A 26671-nucleotide genomic window follows, 5' to 3' on the forward strand; every position below is an offset into this window, starting at 1 on the left:
TGCAGTATTTCCACCGAAACCTTTTATTTTAAAAACATCCAACACATTCACAATAACAAAAATTATAAAACCCACTGGAAATATTCACAGTACAGAAAACAAAAAGGAACAAGTGAGTTACACAATTTCAACCCAAGGCATTGCACGAAGTGTGGAATGCAAGGTCAGGAATGCTTTTGCCACCCCATTTGGAAGGGGGGGGGACTGAAGGTCAAAAAATAAAAAAGTGTGAAAGAAAGCAGGATCCAAAAATGGGGAGTGGATGTGAGGGGATAGATATTTGGGTAAAGAAATTATGGATTTTTAAAAGAGTGTAACCACAATGCTTGACACCTGAAGCTGCCTCTCCTCTTCTGCTGCACAAAAAGAGGCTTCCATCCATCTTGGAAGCCCAAGGAGATTGTGTCAGAACAGGCTATTCATGCCTTTACTGGATGCCATGAGGGAAGGTTTGGGGACTGCCAGTCTCTCTCTTGCTTCAGGGTGATTGCAGGCATCCTACTGCAACCACCATCTCATTACCCTCAAGAGTTTTTTGTAACAGGCTGAGCAGCAAAAAGAAGCAACATGAAGATAATTCGCAATAATCAATATAAACGGATGGTAACAATTTCCAGTGTTTATGACAATCTCTTTTCAGTTGTTCTGGAAGTGAGGCTCTTCCAAGCTATGAATGTAACAGGTACTCCCAAGACAGTAGACACTCACTTCCTTCAAAAACTCCCAAAGTTCAATGCCCCAAGGAAGACCACATCATACTAGGGATGATGTCACAAAGCAGTAGTTCCCAGGGTTCCCCTGGAGAGGTGAGGGAGACAGTATTATTTTTACTACTGGTTTAAGATTATGGGGTAGACATCTTCCCATGCAGTCACTGAGTATGGACATTGTCCCACAGGGTTAATGAGCATGAACAGGGAAGAGATCATGAATACATACTGGCTTCCTCTTCAAGTGGAATGAATTAAAACAAACAATGCTAGCATATTGCACTACGTCATATATCTGTACCTGTAACAGAACATTCCCCGCAAGACGAGAGTTAGCGAAATCTCAAGTAAAATAAGCCCTAGTTCTGGCTAACAAATATTTGAGATCTCAGGCTCTTCAGATAAATGGGGTTACAACTTTTTAGTATCCAGTTTTAGTAGCTTTAGTCTCTATTCCTACATTCTGTCGTCTGCAGCCCAAAGCTATTTCTTGTCAATAAATTGCCACATACTTCATTTAATAATAAAATAATTAATTACAAAAATACATTTTGGGAAACTAGTTTCGTTTCAATTTCATAAATACCATCTGTTGTGTTACTCTTTTTAAAAAAAGAGACGGAGAGAGAGAACAAACCACTAAACTATCATGACTGCCACAAGAAACAGTAGGTCAATGTCATCCTACTATTTCACAACACCTTTAAGAGACACTGTGAATTCCAGGACCCTAATATGCTTGAAAATGTGATACAGAATTGTGTCTACTTCGAAAAGAAGAGGAATGCAGGGAAACCTACAGAGAGGCCTCCAGAGATGGCTGGAGATGGTTTTTCACTTCTCACTAGTGCAGAGTGTGAGGTGGTTGCCCTCACAGAAAAGTTCAATTCTCATATTGCAAATGCAAATTAGGAGACCCTGCAAATACTGATGTCTATAAAGACTGGATGGGTCTCGAAATAAGACATTTATGTCCCCCTTCCTGAATAATACGTTCACACATTAGCAGCCACAGGACATTCATTCATGTTTTTTAAAAATCACTACAAGAAATGGCCTCCAGCCTATAAGCTGGAAATGGGATGACTGAATCCATCAAGTTGCAATGCCTTCTTTACTTTATCATTACAATGTTCAAGTAATACTTAACGACAGGTATTCAACACATTCACCAAATAGTCTGGCAAGCACAGAAGCGTCCATAGAACTACAGGCTTGTTCTCTCCAAGGCTCAGTTTTCCTAACGGCACAAAGACCCTTAAAAAGTGATAAGCACAATCTCCGCAGGACCGTACACCACCTACAGAGTGACCTTTTCCTCTTTGGTATTTCACTGCCTACCACCAAAATGCTTTGACAGTCATAGTGATTCCCAGTCCACACTTCCTTCTATTTTACATAAAAATAAATATTTACAAGCAAAATGACACAGGAATAAATAAACTCTAGTAAACAATTTTTCTCGAATAGTACAAAAGGGGGTGGGACTTTTCTCTTTATCCCTATTTCCCGAAGATGAAGCAAACTCCCATTTGATGAAATAAATAGCTCTTTCCCATGCACACCCATGATTTAAATAATTCTGGGCAGCCATTCCCCACATCCACACTGTAGAAAACACTCTGGCGAGAGAAGGACCATAGGAGAAGCCATCAGTTCACTTACAGGAAAATAATTTACTTCAAAGCTGTAAATGACCAGAACCCCCTTATACAGGGTTAGCCCCATATAATGATGCAAGGAGAATGTATTAAATAGAGGCGGGGGAGGGAGCCATTTCTTAGGTCTCTATGAATGAGTGACAGGGAAAGGAGCAATGTAGGGAGAATGATAAAGCCGTATTGCCTTCCAGCACTGTAAGCAAGGCAAGTATCCCTGCATTTAACTTGTTTTAGCATGTGGCAAGAGTCTTGGCACACAAGGAAAGGCTGATGGGGAAATGAAGAAATAGCAGCAATTAAAAAAGTATCTCTGCTTCCCCCCTGTGAGGATTATCCTCAGAACCGAGAAAGTGTCAAGAACAGAACATTGTTAAATATTTGGTGCAACATCTTTAGTGGGCTGTATGCTAGTCAGTTCCACCATTGGCCCCTTTTCCATGGTTGCTGGAAGAATACCATCCTCTCTTCTCCTTTCAAAGCCACTGGAGATCTCTTCAAAAGTCCGGCCTTTTGTCTCAGGGACTTTAAAGAAGGTGAAGATGAAGAAGAAGATGAGGAAACCAACAAAGATGAGGAAAACATAATGTTTGAGAACATTCTGTGAGGGAGAAAAGAGAAAGAGTTATATCTCAGTAAGGTCACAGGCCTGAAATTAAAAACATAGCTATGGGGTCCATCATGCTTCTCACTAGCTCTCCTACATCATGCCCTGTTACATGCCCTGTGGCAGGAAGCCTTCCCATTGCGGCATTTTTCAGACCAGGAGGACTTGGCCACTTGAGGGTTCACAAGAAAAGCAAAGAGCTTTGGCCCAAGTTGACCTGTGTGTGTGGCTGCTAACTGAGCAACCAATAGGAGAAGGGATGACAGGTCAGGGCATCTAGAAACCTCTTTCTCCACTCTCCTTCTCATTCCCATTCATGCAGTATGTATAGGCCAAATTCCAGGCTCTGCATGGGGATCCTGCACAACCGGACGTGTATCATGCCAATGCAAGCTTATTTTAATCCTTGGAAGTTGCAAAGAAAACACTTTCCCAAATGTTATCACACCAGCAAACCACTCATTAAGGCTCCTCCGAACTACTATTCTCAAGTGTGACAAACTCTTGTTTGCTCATTTTCACCTCTCAGTGCCCTTGCTTGCCCTCTGACCTTTCTCATTCTATTCGATTTTAGACTGATAACTCCTTGGGACAGGAGCCTGACATTGTGATTTGGCAATACTGCTAACTACCCAATACACAGATCGTGATACGTTGCTCAAAGCAACTCTCTTACCTTTAGGATCGGAAACAGCATGCCCACAAGAAAATTGGACGTCCAGTTGGAAAGGCCAGCTACAGCCACAGCTGCGGGACGAGGCCCCTGGCTGAATAGTTCAGAGACAATGAACCAGGGGATTGGGCCAGGGCCAATTTCGAAGAGAGCCACAAAGGCTAACGTGGCAACAACGCTGACATAGCCAATCCAGGATACAATGCCCTGTTACAAAGAGAAAGAGAATTAACAGAAGTAGGCAAATTTGAGACAGAAGAGTGCAACATGCCTGTGTCTTGCAAAGTATTTTAGAGTCTGTATCTGTATCTGGTTCATTTTCATTTATATTTTACAGAAAGGGGCCTGAAGCTAAGAAAGAAAAACCCAGCCGCCAGATTTCCCGACTCGTTCCAATTTTAGTAGATGTGCTGCCGAAGCGAGCACCAGATTTCCCGACTCAAGACTAGATCTGAATCCAGGTGCAAGCGAGCTGCAATTTCTCCCTGCAAAAAACCTTTGAGCCAGCCCTGTGAGAAGCAATAGCCTGAAGCAAATACACAGCTAGCGCACCTATGAGAACCAGCAATGGTTACAGGGTTGGACTAGGACCTGGGAGACCAGGGATTGAACCCCCACTCAGCCATGAAGCTCACTGGGTGACCTTGGGCCAGTCACTGCCTCTCAGCCTCTGGGTTGTTGTGAGGACAAGGGGAGGGGGGGACCATGACCTCCAAAATAAGGGTGATCTGGTTGTGGCTGCCTTGCTTGCTAGTGGACTAGTGTACATCCTGGCCTGTGAGAAATCAGCTGCAATACTATTATAATGATTCCAACCTGCAAGCCATTTCCTTTCTTTTCATTACACTTGCATGTATGCCTGATCCGTTTTGACCCCAAAGACACTGCGGACACACCAGGAAGCAGGGATGGTGACGGCTTACCTTCAATGCCAAGGAAATAGTCATGAGGACAGCACAGATGGCCATGCCTCCTAAGCCAATCAAATGGAGTGTTCTGCGGCCTGCACGCTCTACAAGGAAGAGCTGGAAATGGAAAGAAAAATAAAATGTTGCTTTTGGTGGCAAGCACTCTCCCCAAACTTAAGCGCCGCCTCCTCTTCAGAGTTTGTCTAAACTACAGAGCCTTGGGCTTGCCAATCAGAAGGTCAGCGTTTCGAATCCCCGCGACGGAGGGAGCTCCCATTGCTTGGTCCCTGCTCCTGCCCACCTAGCAGTTCAAAAGCACGTCATGTGCTTTTGATAAATAGGTACCGCTCTGGCGGGAAGGTAAACACCATTTCAGTGTGCTGCTCTGGTTCGCCAGAAGTGGCTTAGTCATGCTGGCCACATGACCTGGAAGCTGTCTGCGGACAAACGCCGGATCCCTCAGCCTATAGAGCAAGATGAGCGCACAACCCCAGAGTTGTCCGCGACTGGACCTAATGATCAGGGGTACCTTTACCTTTACTACCTTTCGTAATTGAATGATGATCATAACAACCATCAGGCTGACGAAGTGTCCTGTGAATTTGCATCCCAACTTAACTGAAATCTCTTCTCCATCCCCCAACCCTGAAACAGTACCCTAACACTTTAATAAGCAAAGACTACCAGCCATTTTTAATATATATAAAGATAGGCCATTCAAATATATAAAAAAACAACTACCCTTTTCATTTTCTACTTTGATAACCCATGAGAACAAAGGCCAACTGACGAACTGAATTAAAACTCATAGCTCAAGTAGTACTGCTATAATATCTGAAGTCACTTTGATTAAGACAAGAAACGCCACCTCAGAGTTTGCTGTTCTATAGCTGGAAAACATTTCCGTGCTTGTGGGGGTGGGGAGGAACGCAAACAGGGGCGACCCTGTTATTCCCCATGTAGCAGCAGCAGCAGCATTCCATCCTCTCTCATGACAGGGACAAACTAGGAAACTGCCTCCTGCCCACAGGCAGATCTGGGTTCAGGGCAACACAATCGGGAAAGAAGGAAGGAGGAGGAAGCAACGCTCCCTGTTTCGAAAAGAAAATGTCGCCCAGTGGGGAGAACAATTAAGCACAGGGTTGCAGGACTGAGTACCCACCCTGAATTCTAGCCATATATTTACCTCCCTCCCTATTGTTCTAGATATAAAGATAAATATAAAGGGAAGGAGAGGGGAGACTTTGACTCAGCTATAAAGTACATGAATGCCATGTTGCCAAAGACTACTTACTGATACTACTGTAAAGATGGTGTTGACCACACCGGCACCAATGGTAGCGTACACCGCCTGTTTCACTCCAGCATCTTCAAAAACCTCAGTAGAATAGTAAAAGACCTACAGGCAGATAAATATTTGTCACTGCTGGTGTCTGGAGCTCACCTTGTTCTTAATGCTAAGCAGGGAAATTCAACGTCTATCTTATTATTATTCATTATTATTTATTCATTTTATATGCCACCCTATACCCAGAGGTCTCAGGGTGGTTCACAAAAAAGGTCAACATAAAAAGCACTATGTAATCAAAATGTAACAACAACCCAATCAACAACCCAATAACACCCCCCCCCCCAAAGAAACAGCCACATTTTAAAAGGGCATAGGATGTCAACCAAAGGCCTGGTTATAAAGGAACGTTTTTGCCTGGTGCCTATTGACTCAGAAGCAAATCTCGCTGAGTATAATGGGAATTCTGCCCAGGTAAGTGTGCACAGGATTGACCACTGCATTGCTTAACTGTTGCTAAGATTGAGGGCAGGCAACAAAATTCCCTGCTACCTTTAAGCCTCATAACAGTCCTTTCACGTAGATTGCAGCTGTTCCTACTTTTATATGCAGTGACTGGGGCCTCAGTTGCTGTGACTAAGGTTCTCCTACAAGCCCATAATCACTATTCTCTGCTTCAAATATGAGTTCCAACAGGAACTGGCCCATCCACAAGGCCAGCAATTTAGAACATGGCCGCCTCCTTCTGCATGGCAAAAGTATTTGGCTGCAAGAGAAAAGCACTCAGGGAATGGAAGAAGAAGGTAACCTACTGCATTGATGCCGGACAGCTGCTGGGAGAGCTGAAGCACAATGGCAATGACGATGGCCTGGCGGTAGCTGGGGGAACGGAAGAGCTCTGGAATGGTCACTTTCTTCTCTTGAGACATCTTGGCGCTCTCTTCTTTCATCTCCTGAATATCACTCGACACATCTTGGGTTCCACGGAGCTTCTGGAGAACTGACAGGAGGAATCAAACATCTGAATTATGCACAACGTTGACAGTGATAATGTCATCCTACCCTGAGAGTTCACTTCTTCGTGACAATGAAGCCAGCTCCCTAGTCTATTCTTCTGCTCAACTCATGAGGTAAACTGGCCTTTGGTCTAACCCATTAATCCTCATCACCAACTTTAACAAAATCAAAGTATTTTTAACTGTATTATTTGCTCACAAATACAGATCTCTTGCTGCCTCTTGACTCTCTCTCCACTTTTCCTTGTTGCTTTCTCCATCGGCTAAATTCAAATTCTCAGTAGGGGACAGTTTCTCTTGCTTGTGGCATTGTTCTCTCATGTACATTGAGAGAGATATAACACAGGCATGGCCAAACTTGGCCCTCCAGCTGGTTTGGGACTACAATTCCCATCATCCCTGACCACTGGTCATGTTAGCTAGGGATGATGGGAGTCCCAAAGCAGCTGGAGGGCCAAGTTTGGCCATGCCTGCTATAACATGTCAAGGACTGTAATTAGGCGGAGATCTCCCACACCTGGAGATGCTTCCATTCATCTATGAGGCAAGTTGATACCCTCACAGATCCAGGAAGGAATTCCCAAAGAAATCCTATGGGTAACACTCAGACTTTCCTTTTTCTACTCATGTTTCTGCATTTTCCCATTGCAGGCAGGTACTGGCACAGAAGCAAACCTTATGGCAAGACCCAGGAATATTCTGGGTTTCTTAAGTCCCTCTGTGAAACAGACACCATTCACACAACCCACAAAACAACTTGATTGAGTCCAGTTCAAGTTTTGGAGAAGACAAGACAAAGAGGAATTGAAAGGGCCAGCCAGGATTTCCATGCTTCTATGTTTTCGTTGTGCTGTTTTCTCAATCAGATTTTTCTCAGAAAATATGATAATTAGAGAAAAGAATCTAACAATACAGCAATCGCGGCAGGTGTTAGTGGTTCTCGATGCTACCTTCTAGAGGTGTGGTTTTGATGTGGATAGTGACAGTTTGGCAGGTGAACCTATTATCTTTCCAATGGCTCCCATTTTAATGTATTACTAATCTTTTTGGCTAATTCTTTTAAAAATTACAATTATTTATGCAGTAGTGCTCAGATGAAAAAGCATCATAGTGCTGGTTTTGAAAATCAGTTTTAAAATCATGCTGCCTCAGTAACTAGCATTTAATCAATAAAATGCCATTTTTAAAAAAAATGGCTGCTCAAGTGGGCGGTACCTTCGTCTATACTTCATAGTGCGTACAGAACATTATGAGACGTACACAAGAAAGGTGATGGGAGTGTGTGGCCTGTTAAGTTGCAATTCCGCTTATAGCTTCTGGAAGGGAGTAGATTGTCCTATGAGCTACCCATAAGGATAACGAAGCGGCTACGCTGCTGCAAGCCAAGGGATTGGACTGCTTCATTACTCAGTGGTTACCTGCATGCGCTTTCTCTTCCTCCATCCTGTTGATCAGCAGGAATCGTGGGCTCTCAGGACAGAATGGCAGTGCTGCACACTGAAAGACGGCTGGGACAACGGTGAGTCCTACCAGCAATGGCCAGAGAGTTTTAGTTCCCAGGATGACATCTAGGCCAAAGACCTGATTGTGGCAGTTGGTGGAGAGAAAGACAAGACAAAACGCTTATGAGCTATATTCCCATAAACTGAAAGTTACTTGCAGCATAACTAGACGTTTTTAACAATCTATGGCTTCCCATAAAGAAGCATGGATTTTTCCCAAGAGGAATTGTAGTTTGTTGATGATCCCTAGCCCACCTCTACAGAACTCCACCCAGGTTTCAATGATAGGAAGAAATGATTCTTTGTAATGTAGCATCCCCTTTCCTGAATGAATCCTCATTCATTTACTTTAAACACATTCAGCTTTAATCTGAAAAAAGCTCCCAGAGTAACTTTTAAAAAGTAAAGGACCCCTGACAGTTAAGTCCAGTTGTGAACGGCTCTGGGGTTGCGACACTCACCTCGCTTTACTGGCCGAGGGAGCAGACATTTGTCTGCAGACAGTTTTTCTGGATCATATGGCCAGCATGACCACATGGCGGAACCAGAGCAGCGCACAAAAACACTGCTTACCTTCCCGCCTATTTATCTACTTGCACTTTTATGTGCTTTCGAACTACTAGGTGGGCAGCAGCAGGGACCGAGCAACGGGAGCTCACCCCGTCAAGGGGGTTCAAACTGCAAACCTTCCGATCGGCAAGCCCTAGGCTCTGTGGTTTGGACCACAGCACCACCCGCGTCCCCCCAGAGTAACTTACATGAGGTCAATAACAAAACAAGACAGTCCCTGCCAGCAGCCTTATCAACTAGCCATAAACTATTTTCCAAGTAGCCAACTGAACCCATCTTATGCATGTTTAATTTAGAATTAAGTCCATGGTCCTCAACAGGGATTACTCCCAGGTGCACAGAGTTGGGACCTGGTCATTAACTCCCTTCCAGCAATACCAGTGAACCACTTAGCTGCATGGCTTTGTAATCATTCTTACCTGTGCCACCAGGATACCCACGACAATACCCAGCTGATTCAGTGTGCCAAAAGCTCCTCGCAAGGCAGTGGGGGAGACCTCACTGATATACATGGGCACAAAGCCAGTGCAGAGGCCACAGTAGATACCAACAACAAGCCGGCCAGCAATAAACATTTCCAAAGCGTTTGCCATTCGGGAGAAGCCCATCAAAATGCCTCCTGAAATGGGCAAAATATTCACCAGCAACATAGAGTTTCGCCTGCACAGGAGGGAAAAAAATCTTCTCATTATTTCAATTTATATACCGCTTTTCCATATAAATATGCCCAAAGTGGTGTTACTTATTTAAACAGAAAATCCAAGTGGCACCATGCACCCCTAATTAATATGGGTCATAATCCATCACTGGGACATTCTCATGTGCAAAGAAACCACATTGGAGAACAAAGCAGACTCGTTTTGAGGAGGCTTGTGCAGAAGCTCTTCCTGGTGGATTGGGCTCCATTGTTCCCCTCTGCCTGTGCAATTTGTTGTCCTTAATGGCACCCAAAATATGCTTTCTGGTAGGGCAAGTTGCCTTCTTAGCACTTCCATACTAGGCATTCCCCCAAAGTGTGACGCAATGATCATTATGGAATTGAATTCTCTGTCCATTCTGTAATGGAGCTAATTTCCTCTTATCCCTTCTTGTTCTTCAAAATGGAGGCGGAAACTGCTCTGTAGTCCAGAATGTTCCCCCAACGTACCTGCCAAATCGGTTGACGAAAAGTCCAACAGAGAAAGAGCCAAGCATTCCTCCCACTGAGAAAATTGAGACAGAGAGTGCCCATAGTGAGGTTAGCAGTGGTTCGGACATCGGGGCGCCTGACCGCTCTACCCATGATTCATTAAAAAATTCTTTGATAACCTGTGTGTGAGAGAAGAAAAAAACACTCCATAGGTATTGAGTTACAACCACATACCAGGGATATTGTGTTAAGAAAACTTTGGAATTGTACTAAAGGAATGAGGTGAGAAGAGAAATCAAAAGAAAAGCTTCTTGATAAATAGAATAGAGTGGTGTAAAAGTTAAATACTTTTCTAAAAATGATTTTTTAAAAAAATAATATTTATTGAAATTTCCAAGAAAAAAGAGAAAAAAGAAAAAAAAAGAAATTACATAGTCCAAAAAAAGAAAAGTACAAAATACACGGGGGAAAAAGGAAAAATAAGAACAGGTTAAAAACAAATCCCTCTTTGTCTGTCTTATATTTCATTTACTTATTTCCATGACAAATAGTTAATTCAGCAATTTTTTCCCTCCTTGTTTTATCTTCGTTCTTCATCTTAAACATATTATATCATTCTATTTCTCATCTAATTATCAAGCCATTTTTGCATATTACTTTTTAACCTTATTGTTAAAAATCACTTCATTTCATTCCTACTTCACTAAAAATGTTTAAGTGAATCTGGTTCAAGACAGGAGAAATACTTTTACGGTTCCAGGGCAGTAGTTTTCCAACAGTAAGTGAGGAAGGAACCTTGCCTTTACTGGCAGTTTAAATCAGGAATTACTCCGCGAGAACATACACAATGGCAGACAAGCTTTCCTGAAAGCCCCGTGCTCCTTGCCATAGGTCAGGCCAATACAGAGTGTGCATTCTAATGTCTGCAATGTACAGGAAATCTGTTGCAGGTAATTTAAAATAATAATAATATTTATCTGTTGCAGGTAATTCAATGTGTAAAATGTCCCCTGGAGGTAGAAAGAGTGAAAACTATTCTAGAAAAGTTAAGAAATGGGGAGTGGAGACACTGCCTCCTTTTGAGGCATGGCAAATCTCAAGCAAGCAGTTCTCAAATGCTTCTCAAAGGTAAGAGTGCATTGGCTTATAGCTTTAAACAGGTATATTTTATCACATAATATTGGACCTTATCTTTCAATCCACTGAATTAAACAGATGTTTAATTAATAAGAGTCATACAAATCTACATTCTAATACATGCACGGCTCCTGTAAAGAGAAGAGGCTTTTGGCAGATACAGTCAGACATGAAAGGAGGTAATAGCTGCTTAAATTCCATCTTCTGCAGTCACAACTACTAAAGCCACAAGAAACCCACCCACCCACCCTTTCACATATTTGAAAAAGTGTTCAGGTGCAAATGGTTCCAGTCAACATGAGGAAAGAGAGCAGCAGGGTCAGTGGACAGGAGGCAGCCATCTTCTGCACTGCCACCAGATGGCAGCAGGACCTTAAGCATCAGCGCAAGAACAGATGCCTGTGGTTTCTGCATTTTCAGATCTCGGGTGCGCATGGTACAAGTGAGTCATTCATTTTGTAAAAACCCAAACCCACACACTTCCCCGGTTCTCTCTCTTAATCTAATGGTGCAATTCTGAGGTGTCTTACTTGCTCTACTACTGCATGAAAATTGAAAATATGAAGATCGAGTAAAGATGGGTAAGAATTATAACTGTAAGGGGAAGGGGGGTGATAGTTACAGGATTGGAGCCAGAGGTGGGGGCTTAAGTAGAAGAGAATCTTAAGGGAAACTAGAGCATCTCTCAGCCCTGCACTGTGCGCCAGGCCCCCCCTCCCTCCCTCCTTCCCCCTCCCTCCCTGCCTTTCTTCCTTCAAGCAGATGTGCCCTCACTGTGACTCAGCAGCTGGCCGTCCTCCATTTATTACAGCTACCTTCCTTCCCCCCCTCCAACCACTGTCATGCTGAGGGTGTCGGGACTTGGACCTGGGAGACCCAGATTCAAATCACCACTAGGCCATGACGCTCACTGAGTGACCTTGGATGCCAGCCACTGCCTCTAGCCTACCTCCCAGAGTTGTTGTGAGGGTTAAATGAGAGGGAGGGCCATTTCTGCCCCTTGAGCTCCTTGGAAGGAAAGGTGGGATATGAGTGGAATACTGTAAATAAAAATCCCCAAAGATGTGTGTCCCTGGGAGGTTAATCATTTAATCTTACCCCACTTCTAAGCATCAAATCTGCTCTTCTCCCACTGTCCCCACCTCAGTCATCCGACTGCAACAAAACGCTCTTTATAGCACTAACAATCCTGGTATGGCCATTTTTATGTTTTGGCCATCCTAGAGCAGGGATATTGCTGATTTTGTTGCGCTTAGTATATTGTCTCTGTGTATTTTTGATAGTTTTGCCAATTTTCTTGGAAGCTGTCCTGGGAATCTGAAGGGCAGGGCAGAAACACCTAATGTGTGTGTGTGTGTGTGTGCGCGCGCGCGCATGTGTGCAATATAGGTTTGGGAGGGACCATGAGGGTCATCTAGTCCAACCCCCTGAAATGCAGGAATCTTTTGCCCAACATGGGCCTCGAACCCACAACCCTGAGATTAAGAGTCTCGTGCTCTACCAACTGAGCTTACCCAGCTTTTACATTATGACGCCCCTTGTAAGTTGTGAATTTCCCCCTTCCTCAAGGCCGGGTCAGAAAACAGGCAATGAGTTGTAATCTGTAGTTTTTCCCAGATTTTCTTCACAGTTCTTCCCCTCCTTACAGGATGAGCCGTGCTGATTCCATGGGCATGACTGGTTTCAGGCAATGGTCAGCAATAATAGGTTGCTAGGAAAATTGATATCCCCCTAACAGAACTGCTTTCATTCCATTTTCTGGAACGGTGTTAACAGCTACAGAGGAATTTGAACCGGAAATACCTCAAAATATGGGGTTTGGTTGCATCACTGTGACACCCATGCTTTACAATCTTTGTCTGTTTGGACTACCAGATATCAAGCCAGGAATCCCTGTGTGGCTGGTGGAATTTAGGCATGAGGATTCAAACCACTCTTCCTTCCCGGGGAGACTGTATCCTATTTTTATTTCTTCCTCATACACACAATAGTTAAGGATACATCAGGTGTCAATTGTTCTTGAGTTTCATCTCCCCTGTCTCTATGACTACTACATTTCTGTGCCCCACGATTTCATTTATTTCCCCTCTGCTTCTTGTACCCTTCATGGCTTCCTCAACTTCCTGATCACCACTCGAGGAAAGGATAGCGATGGAGCCCCTAAAAGCCCACAGCACATGTGCCATTGTCTTACCGCTGCAGGAGCATTGATGACTCCCGTGTTGTACCCAAACTGGAGAGATCCAATGACAGCAACAAACACAGCAGTGACAAGCGGGCATGTTATCTTCTGCAATAGAAGGGAAGGAGAGAAAACAGTTAATTCACATTTTCCCAGTTGGCTTCCCATGCAAACAAGCAGCAATCTCAATCCAAGGTTTCTTAGAAATCAATGAGTAAAAATGAGAAATGCTTTCCAAGTTATCCATTCTCCTTGGGAAATAATGCAACTTGTAGACACTACAAAAAAGTGCAGGAAATACAGAGAACCATTACCCCAACAGAAAAATTGTAATCCAAGAGCGTTTATATTTCTCATTCAGCTCTTCATTACACATTGCTAAGTCACCACAAATGTTTTTTTAAAGGAAGAATAATAAAAAGACACTTGTGGGAAATTGTTGAATTGATGGCTGTTTGCAAATGTTAACTCCTCAAAATGGCTGACTCCCTCCCTAGGCAACAACTGGTGAAGCTTGTGTCTGGGAGAAAACATTCAAGCACTTAAAGGGTAAAAATCAAATCAGACACACAACACACAAGTTCTTCCTTGAGGATTTCCAGAATATGCTTGTGCTGAAGGACAAAGGAAAGCAGGCTAATGGATTTGTTAGCTTTTCTTCCTTACCTTATCCAGGATTGGAAGAAAATTAAAACATTAATCTCCCACAGATCAGACAATTTAGCCCTTCCTCCAGCACATGCACTGGAATTGCCACAGGTAAGGCCCCAGGCAGTTTGGGGGGGGGTAGTTACTGGAAAAGATATAAAAAGATGACCTCCCTGTCCCTCCCTGTTACTGTCAAGCTTCTACAACTTGCACAATCCCTCGGAGGGCTGTTTTAATTTGATGTGTGATTTGATATTTGTGACCGTTTTTTATTAAGGCACGGATTCTGTTCCAGACCACATGACGAGAGCACTGGAGAATTCTCCAAGGCTTTCTGGGGCTGAAATCTGAGGCGAAAGATTGGATGCTGTGGAGGGGCAGCCGTGATGCATGTCTGCACATCTGTATATATATGTGGGCACAGGCCTTTAAAGTGTGCCCATCTACTTACAGGTACTGCATGACCCCACTTTTGTGCCACTAGGTGAGACACAGCACAGCAGAATGTGTGGGAGCCCTTGAAACCTGTATATCCCACCCAAATATACCTGCATCCCAACTTGTAACAAACCTCAAGGGCACCTCATCACTTCATGTGCTCCCAAGACAGATTTCCTGAATCTGTCATGGGTCAGGCATCCCCATTTTGGAGAGAGGATTGCTCTGGAGAAAACTGTGAATGTGGCGAAGAGATTCAACACCCTTGCCCCACTTCATCCCCCCCAGCATCTCCACCAAAAAACAACAACCCAAAAACCACCCTGGCCCCACCTGTCTACAGCTTCTGTGCTTTAAATCTCCCCACCCTGTTTTCCACAAATTTTGGTAGTGATGGGATCCTGGCACACAGATATCCTGCCTTTATGGCTAGGTAGCCTCTCAGTAGCCCTTTTAATGCAAAGGGAAACATGAGACACAAAAACATGTACAGTACTTAAGTACCCCAAAGCTGGCTGTGAAGGGTTAAGATCTCCCAGCAAACAGTCAAATGATTATTGCAACTGATATGGCACTTTTTCCAGTGTTGAAAGCCCTTCCCATCTCTGTAACCATCACCATTAGAAATGTAAGCTGTGTCATTACCACATCTCTCTTGCAGATGGGAAGCCCCAGCTTGCCTAAGGCCAGCTCCCTGGTCTCATAGCTGACGTGAGATTTGAATCAAGGACTTCCTGTCTACCAGCCCACACTGAATCACAGGACTACATCAGCCTAGACTAGCCACAAGACAAAGTAATTGTAAGGGGCTGAGGCTTCTACTTCCAGTCCTCTGTTCAACCATGTATAGCATGCCTGTATGTACGTGATTGTGCGCACGTGCACCCCCACCCCTCCCTGCAGGCCAGGCTCCCTTAGGCAGCCTCACTTTTCTCCTTCTACAGCTCTGCTTTCCTGTAGACTCCTCTGCATTGGCTGACATCTCAAGAGTGTCCTGTGGCAGCCCTTAAATGCAACAATCTGGATTACTTCACTGTGGGGTTTCTGCTGCTTCCTTATCTTACTGCAAAGCCATAGGACAGCAGAGGCCTTGGCAATTCCATGAGAAACATTTGTCTAAAAACATCTCCTCTGCTGTCCACCCAGCATAATTGTGTTGCTACTATCTAACAGTATTTGCCCTCTGCAATGTCTGTCCAGAAGGCAGCCCTGCACTTCAGGGCGGGGGTGGGGAGGCCTGGCAGCCTCACGGCGGAACCCACACCAACTCCAGGCGCACTCCCTGGCACATGCATGCTCTCTCCCTTCCCCATGCTCTGGTCTTCCGCCTCCACATTTTACTCAAGGCGTTCAAGCTCCCCTCGGGCAATGAGCAGTATTCCAAGGGGCACCACTTGTTGCATCCAAGTGGGGCATGTCTTTGCCATCCTCTAAACGACCTTGGCAGAGACTCTCTGCAAGAGCACCCTCCTGGATCAGGCCAGCAGCGAGCGGCCACCACCGGCATCCCAAATGCTCTGACGAAAGCACATCTCCGCCAGGTATCTTCCCTGGACGCGAAAGGGAAGCAGCCAGTTGTGCTGCCCGTCCTCCCCCGGCCCTCGCCGGGCGGGAAGCGGCAAAGAGCGGCCACCCCAAATATTCTGCGCCGAGCACTCAGCACCGGGAGATCACGGAGAATCCGAAGAGGCCGAGGCTTCGTCATTCATTTGCACGGCGAGGCGTGGAGGAGGAGCGGGTCTTCGGCGCGTCTTCCCCGCTCCCATTTCCCCCTTCCCGTCTCGAGGGCTTTCCGGCCGGCCGGCCTGCAGCCCGTTCCCCCGTCCCCCCGCCGCTCGCCTCCTGCCCCCTTCCCGCGGCCAGTCTCCGGAGCCCACCAGGCCGACCCCCGAGAGATGCGCCCAGGCCTGGCCCTCACCTTCTTGCTCTCCATGCCCGCCACACGCCTCCGCTCCGCGCCCGTCAGAGAAGAAAGGGCCGGCGCCGCGCCGCTGCTCCCGGGATGCGCAGCCGCCACGCGCCTCGCCCGCTGCTGATGCTGATGCTGCTGCTGCTGATGCTGCTGCGGCGGCGCCGCCTCTGCTCCACGTCGCTTCCTGCTGCGCGAAGCCGCCTCGCTGCTGGCTGCCGGCTGCTGGCTCTGCTTGGGGGCCGGCCGGGCGCGGGTCTATTTCAAGCTTCGGGCGGGCGGGGCGGGGTCGGGGCGCGCCGCCCCCGCCCTGGTCCAGTCCCGCGGGAGCCCCGGCTTCTCGGTGTGCGCGCACCGGGCGGAGGACTTTCCTTTCTCTGTTTCAGAGACGCCCCGAAGCCCAGAAATGTCGGCCAGGAGGGAGCAGCACTCCAGGACTTCTGCCACTCAGCCCGCTTGTCTTTCTCTGGGAATGCGAAAACCCTCAAGAAGGAGTTTGGGGTTCTCATTCTGGGCTTCGGCAAGAAATAGGGGAGGCGGGAGAGGGAGAGAATCAGAGACAGACAGAAGAGAAAAACCCGGGAAGAAATTAAAAGGTTCCACAATTATGCCGGGCCAGTGTTCCCACAGTTCCTGAGCACTAAGGAATTGCTATTACGAAAGTGATACTATTAAAATGGTCCCAGCCTTAGATTTAGCCTGGATCCATTTTCATTAATTTTTTATTTATTTATTTTGCCCCTGGAAAACTCAAAAGGTTGCTCCCCGTTTTGTGCAATTTTAGTAGGCCTAATTTTGTCATTCCTTTGGCATTGGGGCCACCATAAAAGAGATAAAGGATGATTAATCAAAGACTGTTAAAACTAAGGGGAGATGAAACCGGCAAATTTGCAGCTGCTTTGATTCTGCAGTTTATATATCATATTCTCCTTTCTGGCACAGAATCCTAGAATTGTAGAGTTAGAAGGAACCCCAAGGATCATCTAGTCCAGCCTCCTGCAATGCAGGAATATTTTGTTTGAGCTCATCTCTAGCAGAGGCAGGCTAGGGCATTTTGGCCTATGCAGCTCAGAATAGAATCCCCAGCCCAGCTATAAAAGTATCATAATAAATTCAATAACTAAACTTGTGGGCTTTAACTGGACCAGAAGCTGCTGCCTGAGGAAGCCTCCTTCATCTCCCTAATAGCTGATTGAGAGAAAGCATTCAATAATGTTCTAGATAAACTATAGAATTATTGTAGACTATGCAGACTGATTGCTTCTGAACACTCCAGCAACGTTCAGAAACTCAATTTCAAAAGTAAAAAAAAAAATGATTCCCCTCCCATTCAACAGCTTTCCAAATCACATTCCTGAGAACAGCTCTGACTTTGCTTCTAAGGCATGCAGTGGGAGGACAAAAATTTTTTTTGTTATGGATTGCGCCACAGTGATCCACTTCAAAGATCCACAAAACCTGAGGTAGTGTCAATTGTCCAATTTAGCATTTTTTTTTAACATTTACAATAGCTCCCTGCCTCAGTATTGATGTTGAGAGAACTGGAACCAATATTCCAGATCCTTTAAAAAAAAACCACTCACATATTTTGCAGAACTTGTTATGTTGACAATTGCATAATTTTATCTTCATAGTTTTGAGTACTTAGGGCTGTATACATTTCTCCACCTATGGGCAGGGTGCTCCTTCCTTTCAAGCTCTCGGGAAGCTGAAAGGAAACCACAGAGCAAAAGAGAGATTATGTTGTTGCAGCACTTCCTACATGCGGCCAGAGAGGGGTGCTTACGAGGGAGACGTGACGTTACTGTCTCATTTTCTCAGTCCTTCAGGCCTCCTTGTTCACTCCAACTCAGAAGCTGCTCCAATTCAGCATCTTTGCCACAAGCTCAGTTTTTCCTGATCAATGTTGTCATGGAAACAGGGACAACTAGGGACAAAGCCAGAAAGGAATACCCTTAAGTCATGCCATAAGCTATACGCTTATCTCTTGTGGTGTATCTGACTTGGTCATCATTTCACACACATACTAAGATGATGAAGAAATCTCTAGTGGCAAGCTATGACCTTTTCTTGATTGTACAGATCGCAGTTATCTAATTCTCTCCCTTCTACTTCTCAGATCGCAGGGGCATGCGATCACATGACTGAATGCTTCAACTTGCACACAGAAATCCACACACACAGAAAACTAGCATGTCAGGAAGAAGGCTAGACACCTTTCTCTCTGACATCTAGTTTTCTATATGTAGGTACAGTGGTACCTTGGGTTACAGATGTTTCAGGTTACAGACGCTTCAGGTTACAGACTCCACTAACCCAGAAGAAAGAGTGCTTCAGGTTAAGAACTTTGCTTCAGAATGAGAACAGAAATTGTGCAGCAGCGGCGCAGCAGCAGTGGGAGGCCCCATTAGCTAACGTGGTGCTTCAGGTTAAGAACAGTTTCAGGTTAAGAACGGACCTCCGGAACGAATTAAGTTCTTAACCCGAGGTACCACTATATTTCCTCCCAGCAAACCTACAGAGGAGTATCTAGTCATTTTATCCCTTACTTGTAGTCAGTCTGAAGCTGTGCAAGTCCAGAAAGTGGTTTACTACCTCATCTGCTGGTTGCGTGAACTAGATCCACGTGTAATCCAAAACCTGGCTGGGCTTGTAGTACTGAAACCAGTCTTCTGGGAAATTTGCTGGGGCCAGAAACCAGGGTGTTCCTCAGCTGCGGCTCTTGTTGGGTAGGCCAGGGAAAGAGGACACAGCAGGCTTCAGGGAAATAAACACCCACAGGACTTTAATCTCTCAGGAATTCCCTAGGCAACCCTTTGAATCCAAACTATTCTGGGTATAGTTTAGTTACAATTTAAAATTGCAAACAACTCTTGGAAACTCAGGGTGGCATTTCTGCACAAGTTTGCTGGGCCTCTTGACCCCGAGAGCCACACCAGCTGAGAGAGGGCAGAATCAAGGAGGCTGCTGGAAGGGTGCTAATAATGCCGCAGACAGAGAAAAAGGACAAAATAGTTGAATTTCTTTTACTCAAACTCGTCGAGATGAGAGTACTGGCAGGACATCCCTGTTCAGGGCTGAGGAAGACCGGCAGAGCTGCAGTTTCCAAAGGCAAAAATAGCAGAGAAGTCTGAGGGGAGGCCCAAAATTGCAGAAAGCAGTTGAGAGAGGCACTGGCAGAAATCTCAAGGGGGGAGGAGCAGAAGCCTGGAGCAAGAGGGCCTGCGCTGTAGTGGGATTGACGTGGGTAGGCCAGGGCAGGAATGACAGGGTTATTTCAGGACAAGATGGAGAGGCTCATACACAGCTGGAAAGGGAGGGAAAGCCTGGAGAAGGAAGCGATTCCAGAAAGTTTACAAATGACTGGAATTACCCGTGTGCGTTTTTGAAGAACAGGAGGGGCCTAGGAGGACGCTGCTGAAAGTGCAAGAGCTTCTGCCGGTGGGAAGAGACCATGGACAGTGGCATTTTGCTTTCTGTTTTTAAATGACTGCAAGAACTGAAAATATAGCTTGACGGAGGAGGAAACTGTAGTGAATGATTTGGCAGATGTTAACAGGAAGCAAAGTTGTCGTGGTGCAAAAGCGAGGTCTCTGCAAGGCCCACTAGGGTATAGTTCTAAAATAACCCACTGGTTCTTTCCTTCCTATTCTCATGCTCTCAGACTCACTTGGCAACATACAACATTTGTTCTTCATCCCCTCCCCAACCCCTTTCTACATAATATTCCTTCTTTCGCTAACATCTGCAGCTATTCACAAATGAAGACATAGTGTAGAATCAGTGAATACAATGTTTTTTTGTTGGGAAGTATTTGAGACCCCTGATCTTTCCAGCTGTGGTGCATTATGCAGGCCCAACCAGAGAGCAGCATGAAGCACACTCTTTGGTGATTTTAGCAACATTAATATGATGCTTGACATACCAAGATTTCTGGTGCAAGGTGACTTTGTCCTCTCACATTTTCCTGATTGCATTCCCCTTAAAATACGTTACAACTGGGGGAAAATGGGGTATGATTTCTCTCACTTGCACCAGACTCCATTGTCACAAAGGTCTGGGGTGCAAAAAAGCACATTTCTTGTCACTCCACATCATTTCCCCAACTGTATCATTTTCCTGACTCAATCACCTACCCGAAACAGGAAAATAATGAGTTTGGGAGACACAATTGCCCCACTGCATGCAATAAGATGCACACAAAAGAGCAAAGCTTTCCTTTATGAACAGGTCCTAGTGGTGCTACATTAGATGCTGCCTTCCATAGCAAAAATTGGCTGTCTGTTCCAACCTGCTACTTGCTAATGTTCAGCAAGGTAACCATTACATGCACATATCACGTGCACAAGGTCTAACACGAGATATAGTAATGACCGAGCGAGAGAGTGCAGAATGTTTGCGTATAGGAGACAGTGCATATGTACATAGACTTAAAGGATATAAAAGACATTCTCACACAGAGGGAACCCCCAGGACCAGACCTCAGGGCAGTTGCTGGCCTTCCATCCCTGTCCCCATTCCTTTCTGAGCCCAGCTATCATATTATCTCCTGAGAAAATACTTCTTTTCCCTCTTTCTGCTGGAGGCTGTTTGCACACCAAAAGAAAAGGTGCTTGCCAGAGGGCTTTTTATTCTCACAGAGTTGGGCAAAGAGAGCAGATTTCTTTGTTTAAATAAACTATCAAAGCTGGGCGCTTTCCAGAGGCAAGCATAAAATTTATTGTTTAATTGTGTAGAGTTATTTGCAAGTCTGTTGATACATTTTCAAAGCACAATAATGGAGTAAAAGGCTCTCATGTCAGCTGATCTCTCCTCCTTTTTATTTTAATATTTACAGCACAAACCTCACAATACTTGGCCAGAAAGAGAGAAACATGGAAGAAAACCCATAACTACAACATAGCAAAAGTAAAAAAAAGGTAAAGGACCGCTGACAGGTTTTTTTTTATTACAGATAGGTAGCCGTGTTGGTCTGCCATAGTCAAAACAAAACAAATTCCTTCCAGTAGCACCTTAAAGACCAACTAAGTCAGTTCTTGGTATGAGCTTTCGTGTGCATGCACACTTCTTCAGGTTTTTTTTGGTGTGTGTGTGTGTGTGTGTGTGTGTGTGTGTGTGTGTGTGTGTTTTGAGATGAAGAAAGTTTATTGGGAAAACCAGGAGTGGAGTTTTGTCTGGGACTGGACTGTAAATTTAGATCTGGTGATAAAAACACAGCCCTGTGCTGAGCAAATGCTAAGAAGCACCTTGTTCCTTAATTCTGGGCACATGTTGCCCTTCCCCTGACACCGTTTCACACTCTGATTGCTGGACTTTGACATTCACTGGCCTTCCAATTAACCAAGAGCAGGAGTAGACCCATGAGCCTGAAGTTTGCTGCTCATCCCTGGTGCCTACAAGAATGGGCTGGAGGACCCCTGACAGTTAAGTCCAGTCGAGAACGACTCTGGGGTTACGGTACTCATCTCGCTTTACTGGCTGAGGGAGCCGACGTTTGTCCACAGACAGTTTTTCCAGGTCATGTGGCCAGTATGACAAAGCTGCTTCTGGCGAAACCAGAGCAGCGTACAGAAACACCATTTACCTTCCCACCAGAGCGGTACTTATTTATCTACTTGCACTTTGACGTCCTTTCAAACTGTTAGGTTGGCAGGAGCTGGGACCAAGCAACGGGAGCTCACCCTGTCAAGGGGATTCGAACCGCTGACCTTCTGATCGGCAAGCCCTAAGCTCAGTGGTTTAGACCACAGCGCCACCTGTATCCGTTATAGCAAAAGTAGTCATAAGCAATAAATCAAACATTAACACACAAGCAAACTGAACAATTTGCACATAAATCACAACAAGACCTAAAATATTTTAAAAAACCAATAGCAACCACACCCTCCTCCAAAAAGAACAGCCACTCCAGTCCAAGAGTCTTGGGCCACCCGCGAAAACCCAGCAACACAGACACCTTCTGTTCCTGAAGGAAAATTCAGTGTGGTTTGCAACAGGTGTGGAGCTGAGATTAAGGGAGGGCCCCGCAGGAATTTCCATTAAACCGATGACATCAACAAAGAGTCATGGGAAAGAGGTAGTTTCTCCTTTCCCTCTAAATGCCACAGATGGAAATTGGATATGGATAAAGTTAATGACACTTATCTATGCTGGCATTTGGGGGGAAATAACCTATAGATTGGTAAACATCAGGATTTGATATTGCCTGTCCCAAATGGTGTGTTTTGATTCGACCTACTCCCAATAGAAAAAAAGCTCCAGGAAGATAATCCGGAAGTAATGCAGAGAGAATTAAAACTAGGTCACCCTGAAGGAAATGTCCCAGCATTAATTGCCATCTTGAGAATGGATGAGGGAAAAGGTGGAAGGCTCGTTTGCAAGTCCACAAATTTGCATACGTACAGTTCTTTTTTTTTATTATGGGCAGCTTCCATGAATGGAGGTCAAAGGATATTCCATGCCAACTGAAATGAAATGCATTATAAAGGCTTGGTACTTTGCATGTCTCAATAAATTAGCATATGGAGTAATAGTATAGTCCTGCTTTATTCTGCCTTGGTCAGGCCACACTTGATGTTCTGGGCACCACAATTTAAAAAGGAATTTGACACGCTGGAACGTGTGCAGAGGAGGGTGACGAAGGGTCTGGAAAGGAAGCCTTATGAGGAACGGTTGAGGGAGCTGGGTATGTTTAGCATGGAGAAGGGGAGACAGAGAGGAGATATGATAGCCATCTTCAAATATATCAAGGACTGTCACATGGAAGATGAAGCAAGCTTGTTTTCTCCTGCTCTGGAAGGTTTGGCCCGAACCTATGGCTTCAAATTACAAGAAGGAAATTCCGACTAAACATCAGGAAGAACTTTCTGATGGTAACAGCTGTTCAACAGTGGAACAAACTCATTGTGAGGTGGTGGGCTCTCCATCCTTGGAGGTCTTTAAGCAGAGGTTGGGTGGCCAACTGTCATGGATGCTTCAGCTGCGATTCCTCCATTGCAGGGGGTTGGACTAGATGACCCTCAGGATCCCTTATATATGCCTCCTTCTTGTCTCCCTTCCCACGCTTCTTACCCATGTGAAACCAAAACCAGACACCTGGAAAGTCCATTTTCACTTAGGGCACTATTAAATCTTTCCTGCACTACTTCTGCTACCTGTAAATGTTGTCATGAAGACAAACAGCATTGCCATTTGTACTGACCAGTCTTGGCCAACCTCTGGGGATGTGTACATCTGGTAAAGTTGTCTCTCCAAGGGACATGTGCACACTCTGCACATCCTCAGGGGGTATCTGTGACATGGTAAAGGCTGCTTACGAGCCTTGTCAGAACAGGGTTTGGCTCAAAATGATGACCCTCAACTGAATGGACTACTGGCCTGATCTGATTCACTGTAAGGTGGTCTTCTGATACCAGACCATTTCTCATTAGAAAGCAATAGCACATTAACTGATTAGTACAATAACCACATATTGAAAATCAATTTTAATTTGCATTCTCTGCTAGCAGTTGCTCAGTCCTGACTGAGAATTGCAGATGGTCTTCTTCAAGCATCTCTTGATTCAGAAAGTGTGTTATGATTTTGTGAACAATAAATTACACTGTGGGTGACTGCACTGGAGCTGAACCAAGAGTCTGTGCTGTGGAGTGCCTGGTCCCATGCATGAGGGCTCGTTTGGTGTATGTGCACTCATAATACAGTACCTGGTCTGAATCTACAGCTGCTTCTTGTTTGGCATTAAGGCTGAGTTTTTCAAAATTGCCAGGAAAAAACTTCAAACATAAAATATAATCAGAACAAAACATTTTGACATTATCAGGAAGGGTTGTTCCAAGAGATTGTGGAGTCTGATAGGAGGTGAGAAATCCAAACTGCACCCAATGCACTAATTTATATGGGGCCCAATCCTTAGGGAGTCCCCTTGCATGAGGCTCTTTGAAAGGAACAGGAACTGCAGAAGAGCACAATAGGTGACATTTGCACATAAACATTTCCCCGGAGAAGTCTGATCACACTTTAGCAGCCTTAATGATGCCCTAAATATGCTGGCAGAGGCAGCTGGTGGCAGGGTTGTCTCTGTTACATGGGAATTTTGCATGCTGCTGGGTGAGAAGGGAATCTGGCTAGGGCGGGCCCTAGAATCTATTTTTTCTTTCTATCTCTTGGCTGCAGATGACGGCTCCTCCTGTGCCTGTCATCATCCTGAGATGGTTGGAGGGTGTGCATGGCATCAGTTTAGAGGGATACTCACGCTTCTCCCGGCACACCAAACCTGAGGCATGCCCACATTTCAATTGCCTTTCTATTCTTGCAGATATAAACCAAACTGTTTAAGATGGCAGTTCCTGCTTTTTCCTGAATATGCATCTTTTCCCCTTCCAAAGCCACCATCCACTTCCCCTGCGGTGGCTTCTGCTCTGTTGTTAATCCTTCTTGGATCGCCCGCTTTCCCTTTAAATGTGTGGCTGTGTCATCTGACCCTGCCTGTACCCTTTTGCGGATGCCAGTGCAAAGACAGGCAGGCCAGGCCAAGTCACATGCATGCCAACACTGCAAGAGTCACGGCAGAAGGTGCGCAGTTTGTGTCTTCTGACAGGCACACTGCAATCCATAATTTAAATATGCTATTTGCGATTGAGATTCTGTTTCGGAAACCTTGCCTGTGAAAACATACGAGGTGAAGCACACCTCTGGGTCTCTTGAGTCATCTGTCTGCTTTATTTCTGTGGCTCTCTGTCCATAGGAGAACATGCCGATTTATGGACATATCTTTCAATGATGATTAAGTAAAGTATTATTATTATTTATTATATTCTTATTTATAACTATTTCTCTCTTTATTACTGTACTTTTAATCATATATTTATTATATTATCTGCAATAAAAGTCAGCAAATTAGCCAGGTAGCAGGGAATGTTGTTCCACAATTTTCCCTTTAAAATGTCTCAATTTCTTTCTGCAGCTTCTCTTCCAACATTCTGGGTCAGCTCATTTACTGAAGCCACGGACTTGAAAACTTCAGAGACTGTTCTGACTCTTTGCACCAGACAGTCACCTAAGGCAGTGGTTCCCTTGCCTGCCCCCCCCCCCCAATTTTTTATCATTTTTGCATGGTGATATCACAATTTTATGGTCTGTTTTAGCGCTGTGCAGTTTTTCAATATATTGGCCAAAATCGGTTTTGAATCACAATGCGGTAACGGTTTTGACACGGCAATATGCAGCAATACATCGCTCCTTGCGTGTGGGACAGCTGGGCAGCCGATTGTGAGGTGCTGCCTTCCCCACACTCACACTGATGGATAAGAGCTGATCACCCTCACTTCAGGGCGGAACAGCTCTTCTTAGTCAGCAGGAAAGCAGCAGCAGCAGATACAGTGGATTGCATCTTCTCTGGCTGCCACCCCCCAATCCCCCTCCCCTCCCACTCAAACCATGAGGTGGAGGTGACTCCGCTTCCTCTCCCCCCCAATCTGATCTCCATGGCTGCTTCTTGCCTCATCTCCATGCCTGATCTCCAATTTCAGACATTGTGATATATCGGAATATCATGCTGTTTAGCTGCTGATTTATCAGGATGTTGAAAACCAGCCCTAGCCTGTTTTTTTATTGTACCTAAAATCCTTTGCTTATTAGGGGCTAACCCAACACTGCTTTGCAGAGGTAACTATCATAGTTATCAAAATTTTCAAAAGTGAGGGTCCATGGCTTGGCTTTTGAAAAATAGGGGGTCCTCAGTAATTAGATAATTAGCTAAGGAACTGCCTCACCCATATATCGCTGCCCAGCAACTGCCTTCCTCCGTTGGGGCACTGCTGACCACATGGCATGACCCAGAGGTGCGCTTAGTTTGGACTAGAAATTAGACATTTAGTGTTGCAGCTCCAACCCTCTGGAATCAGTTGCCAGCTGAAATTAGACAGGCACCCAGCATCATGATGTTCATGTGCTCACTGAAAATGCTTTTGTTCAAGAAGGCTTTCGCAGAGATGTAATATTTCAGGAATTATGAGCTATTAATTGTACAGCAGCAGAACATGGGGTGAAATAAGAGCCCCTCCTCCTCAGATTATGCCAGTTTAATTAAATAAACATTTGGGTTGATTTATAAAACAACAGGAGTACAATCAAGGAATAAACACAGGAAATGCCCGGTAGTAGGATATATCTTACATGGCACCAGCAGAAGTCAAAGGCCCTTCTCCTTCCAGAAGATGCCGTATGGAATCTACGGTCTGCAAGTCCACTGCTCACTCTCTCTCTAAAAAAAATCTAACACAAGACTTGGCTGTATAT

At 45.0% G+C, this 26671-nt stretch overlaps 1 protein-coding gene and 1 long non-coding RNA gene across 3 annotated transcripts; one reads left to right on the top strand and one right to left on the bottom strand.

Moving 5' to 3' along the window:
• Window positions 1-26671, bottom strand: LOC309349920 (solute carrier family 2, facilitated glucose transporter member 3-like). Of its 2 annotated transcripts, XM_081876355.1 has the most exons (11): window positions 26549-26671; window positions 18162-18302; window positions 13393-13488; window positions 10080-10240; window positions 9352-9592; window positions 8279-8441; window positions 6657-6844; window positions 5851-5955; window positions 4572-4673; window positions 3652-3855; window positions 1-2969 (listed from the first exon to the last, which is right to left on the bottom strand). In XM_081876355.1, the coding sequence occupies exons 4-11, from the start codon at window positions 10187-10189 to the stop codon at window positions 2742-2744; spliced, it is 1341 nt and encodes a 446-aa protein (XP_081732481.1). In that variant the 5' UTR covers window positions 10190-10240; window positions 13393-13488; window positions 18162-18302; window positions 26549-26671; the 3' UTR covers window positions 1-2741. The 2 variants fall into 2 exon arrangements, with proteins under 2 accessions (XP_081732481.1, XP_081732480.1); XM_081876354.1 differs by lacking the exons at window positions 18162-18302; window positions 26549-26671 and adding an exon at window positions 16385-16539.
• On the top strand, window positions 22160-25567 carry LOC309350010. Its single transcript, XR_014160251.1, has 3 exons — window positions 22160-23247; window positions 24690-25161; window positions 25338-25567. It is a non-coding gene; the product is annotated as an uncharacterized lncRNA (long non-coding RNA).

The sequence above is a fragment of the Podarcis erhardii genome (genome assembly GCF_964252035.2).
Source record: "Podarcis erhardii genome assembly, chromosome: 9".
Taxonomy (NCBI): domain Eukaryota; kingdom Metazoa; phylum Chordata; class Lepidosauria; order Squamata; family Lacertidae; genus Podarcis; species Podarcis erhardii.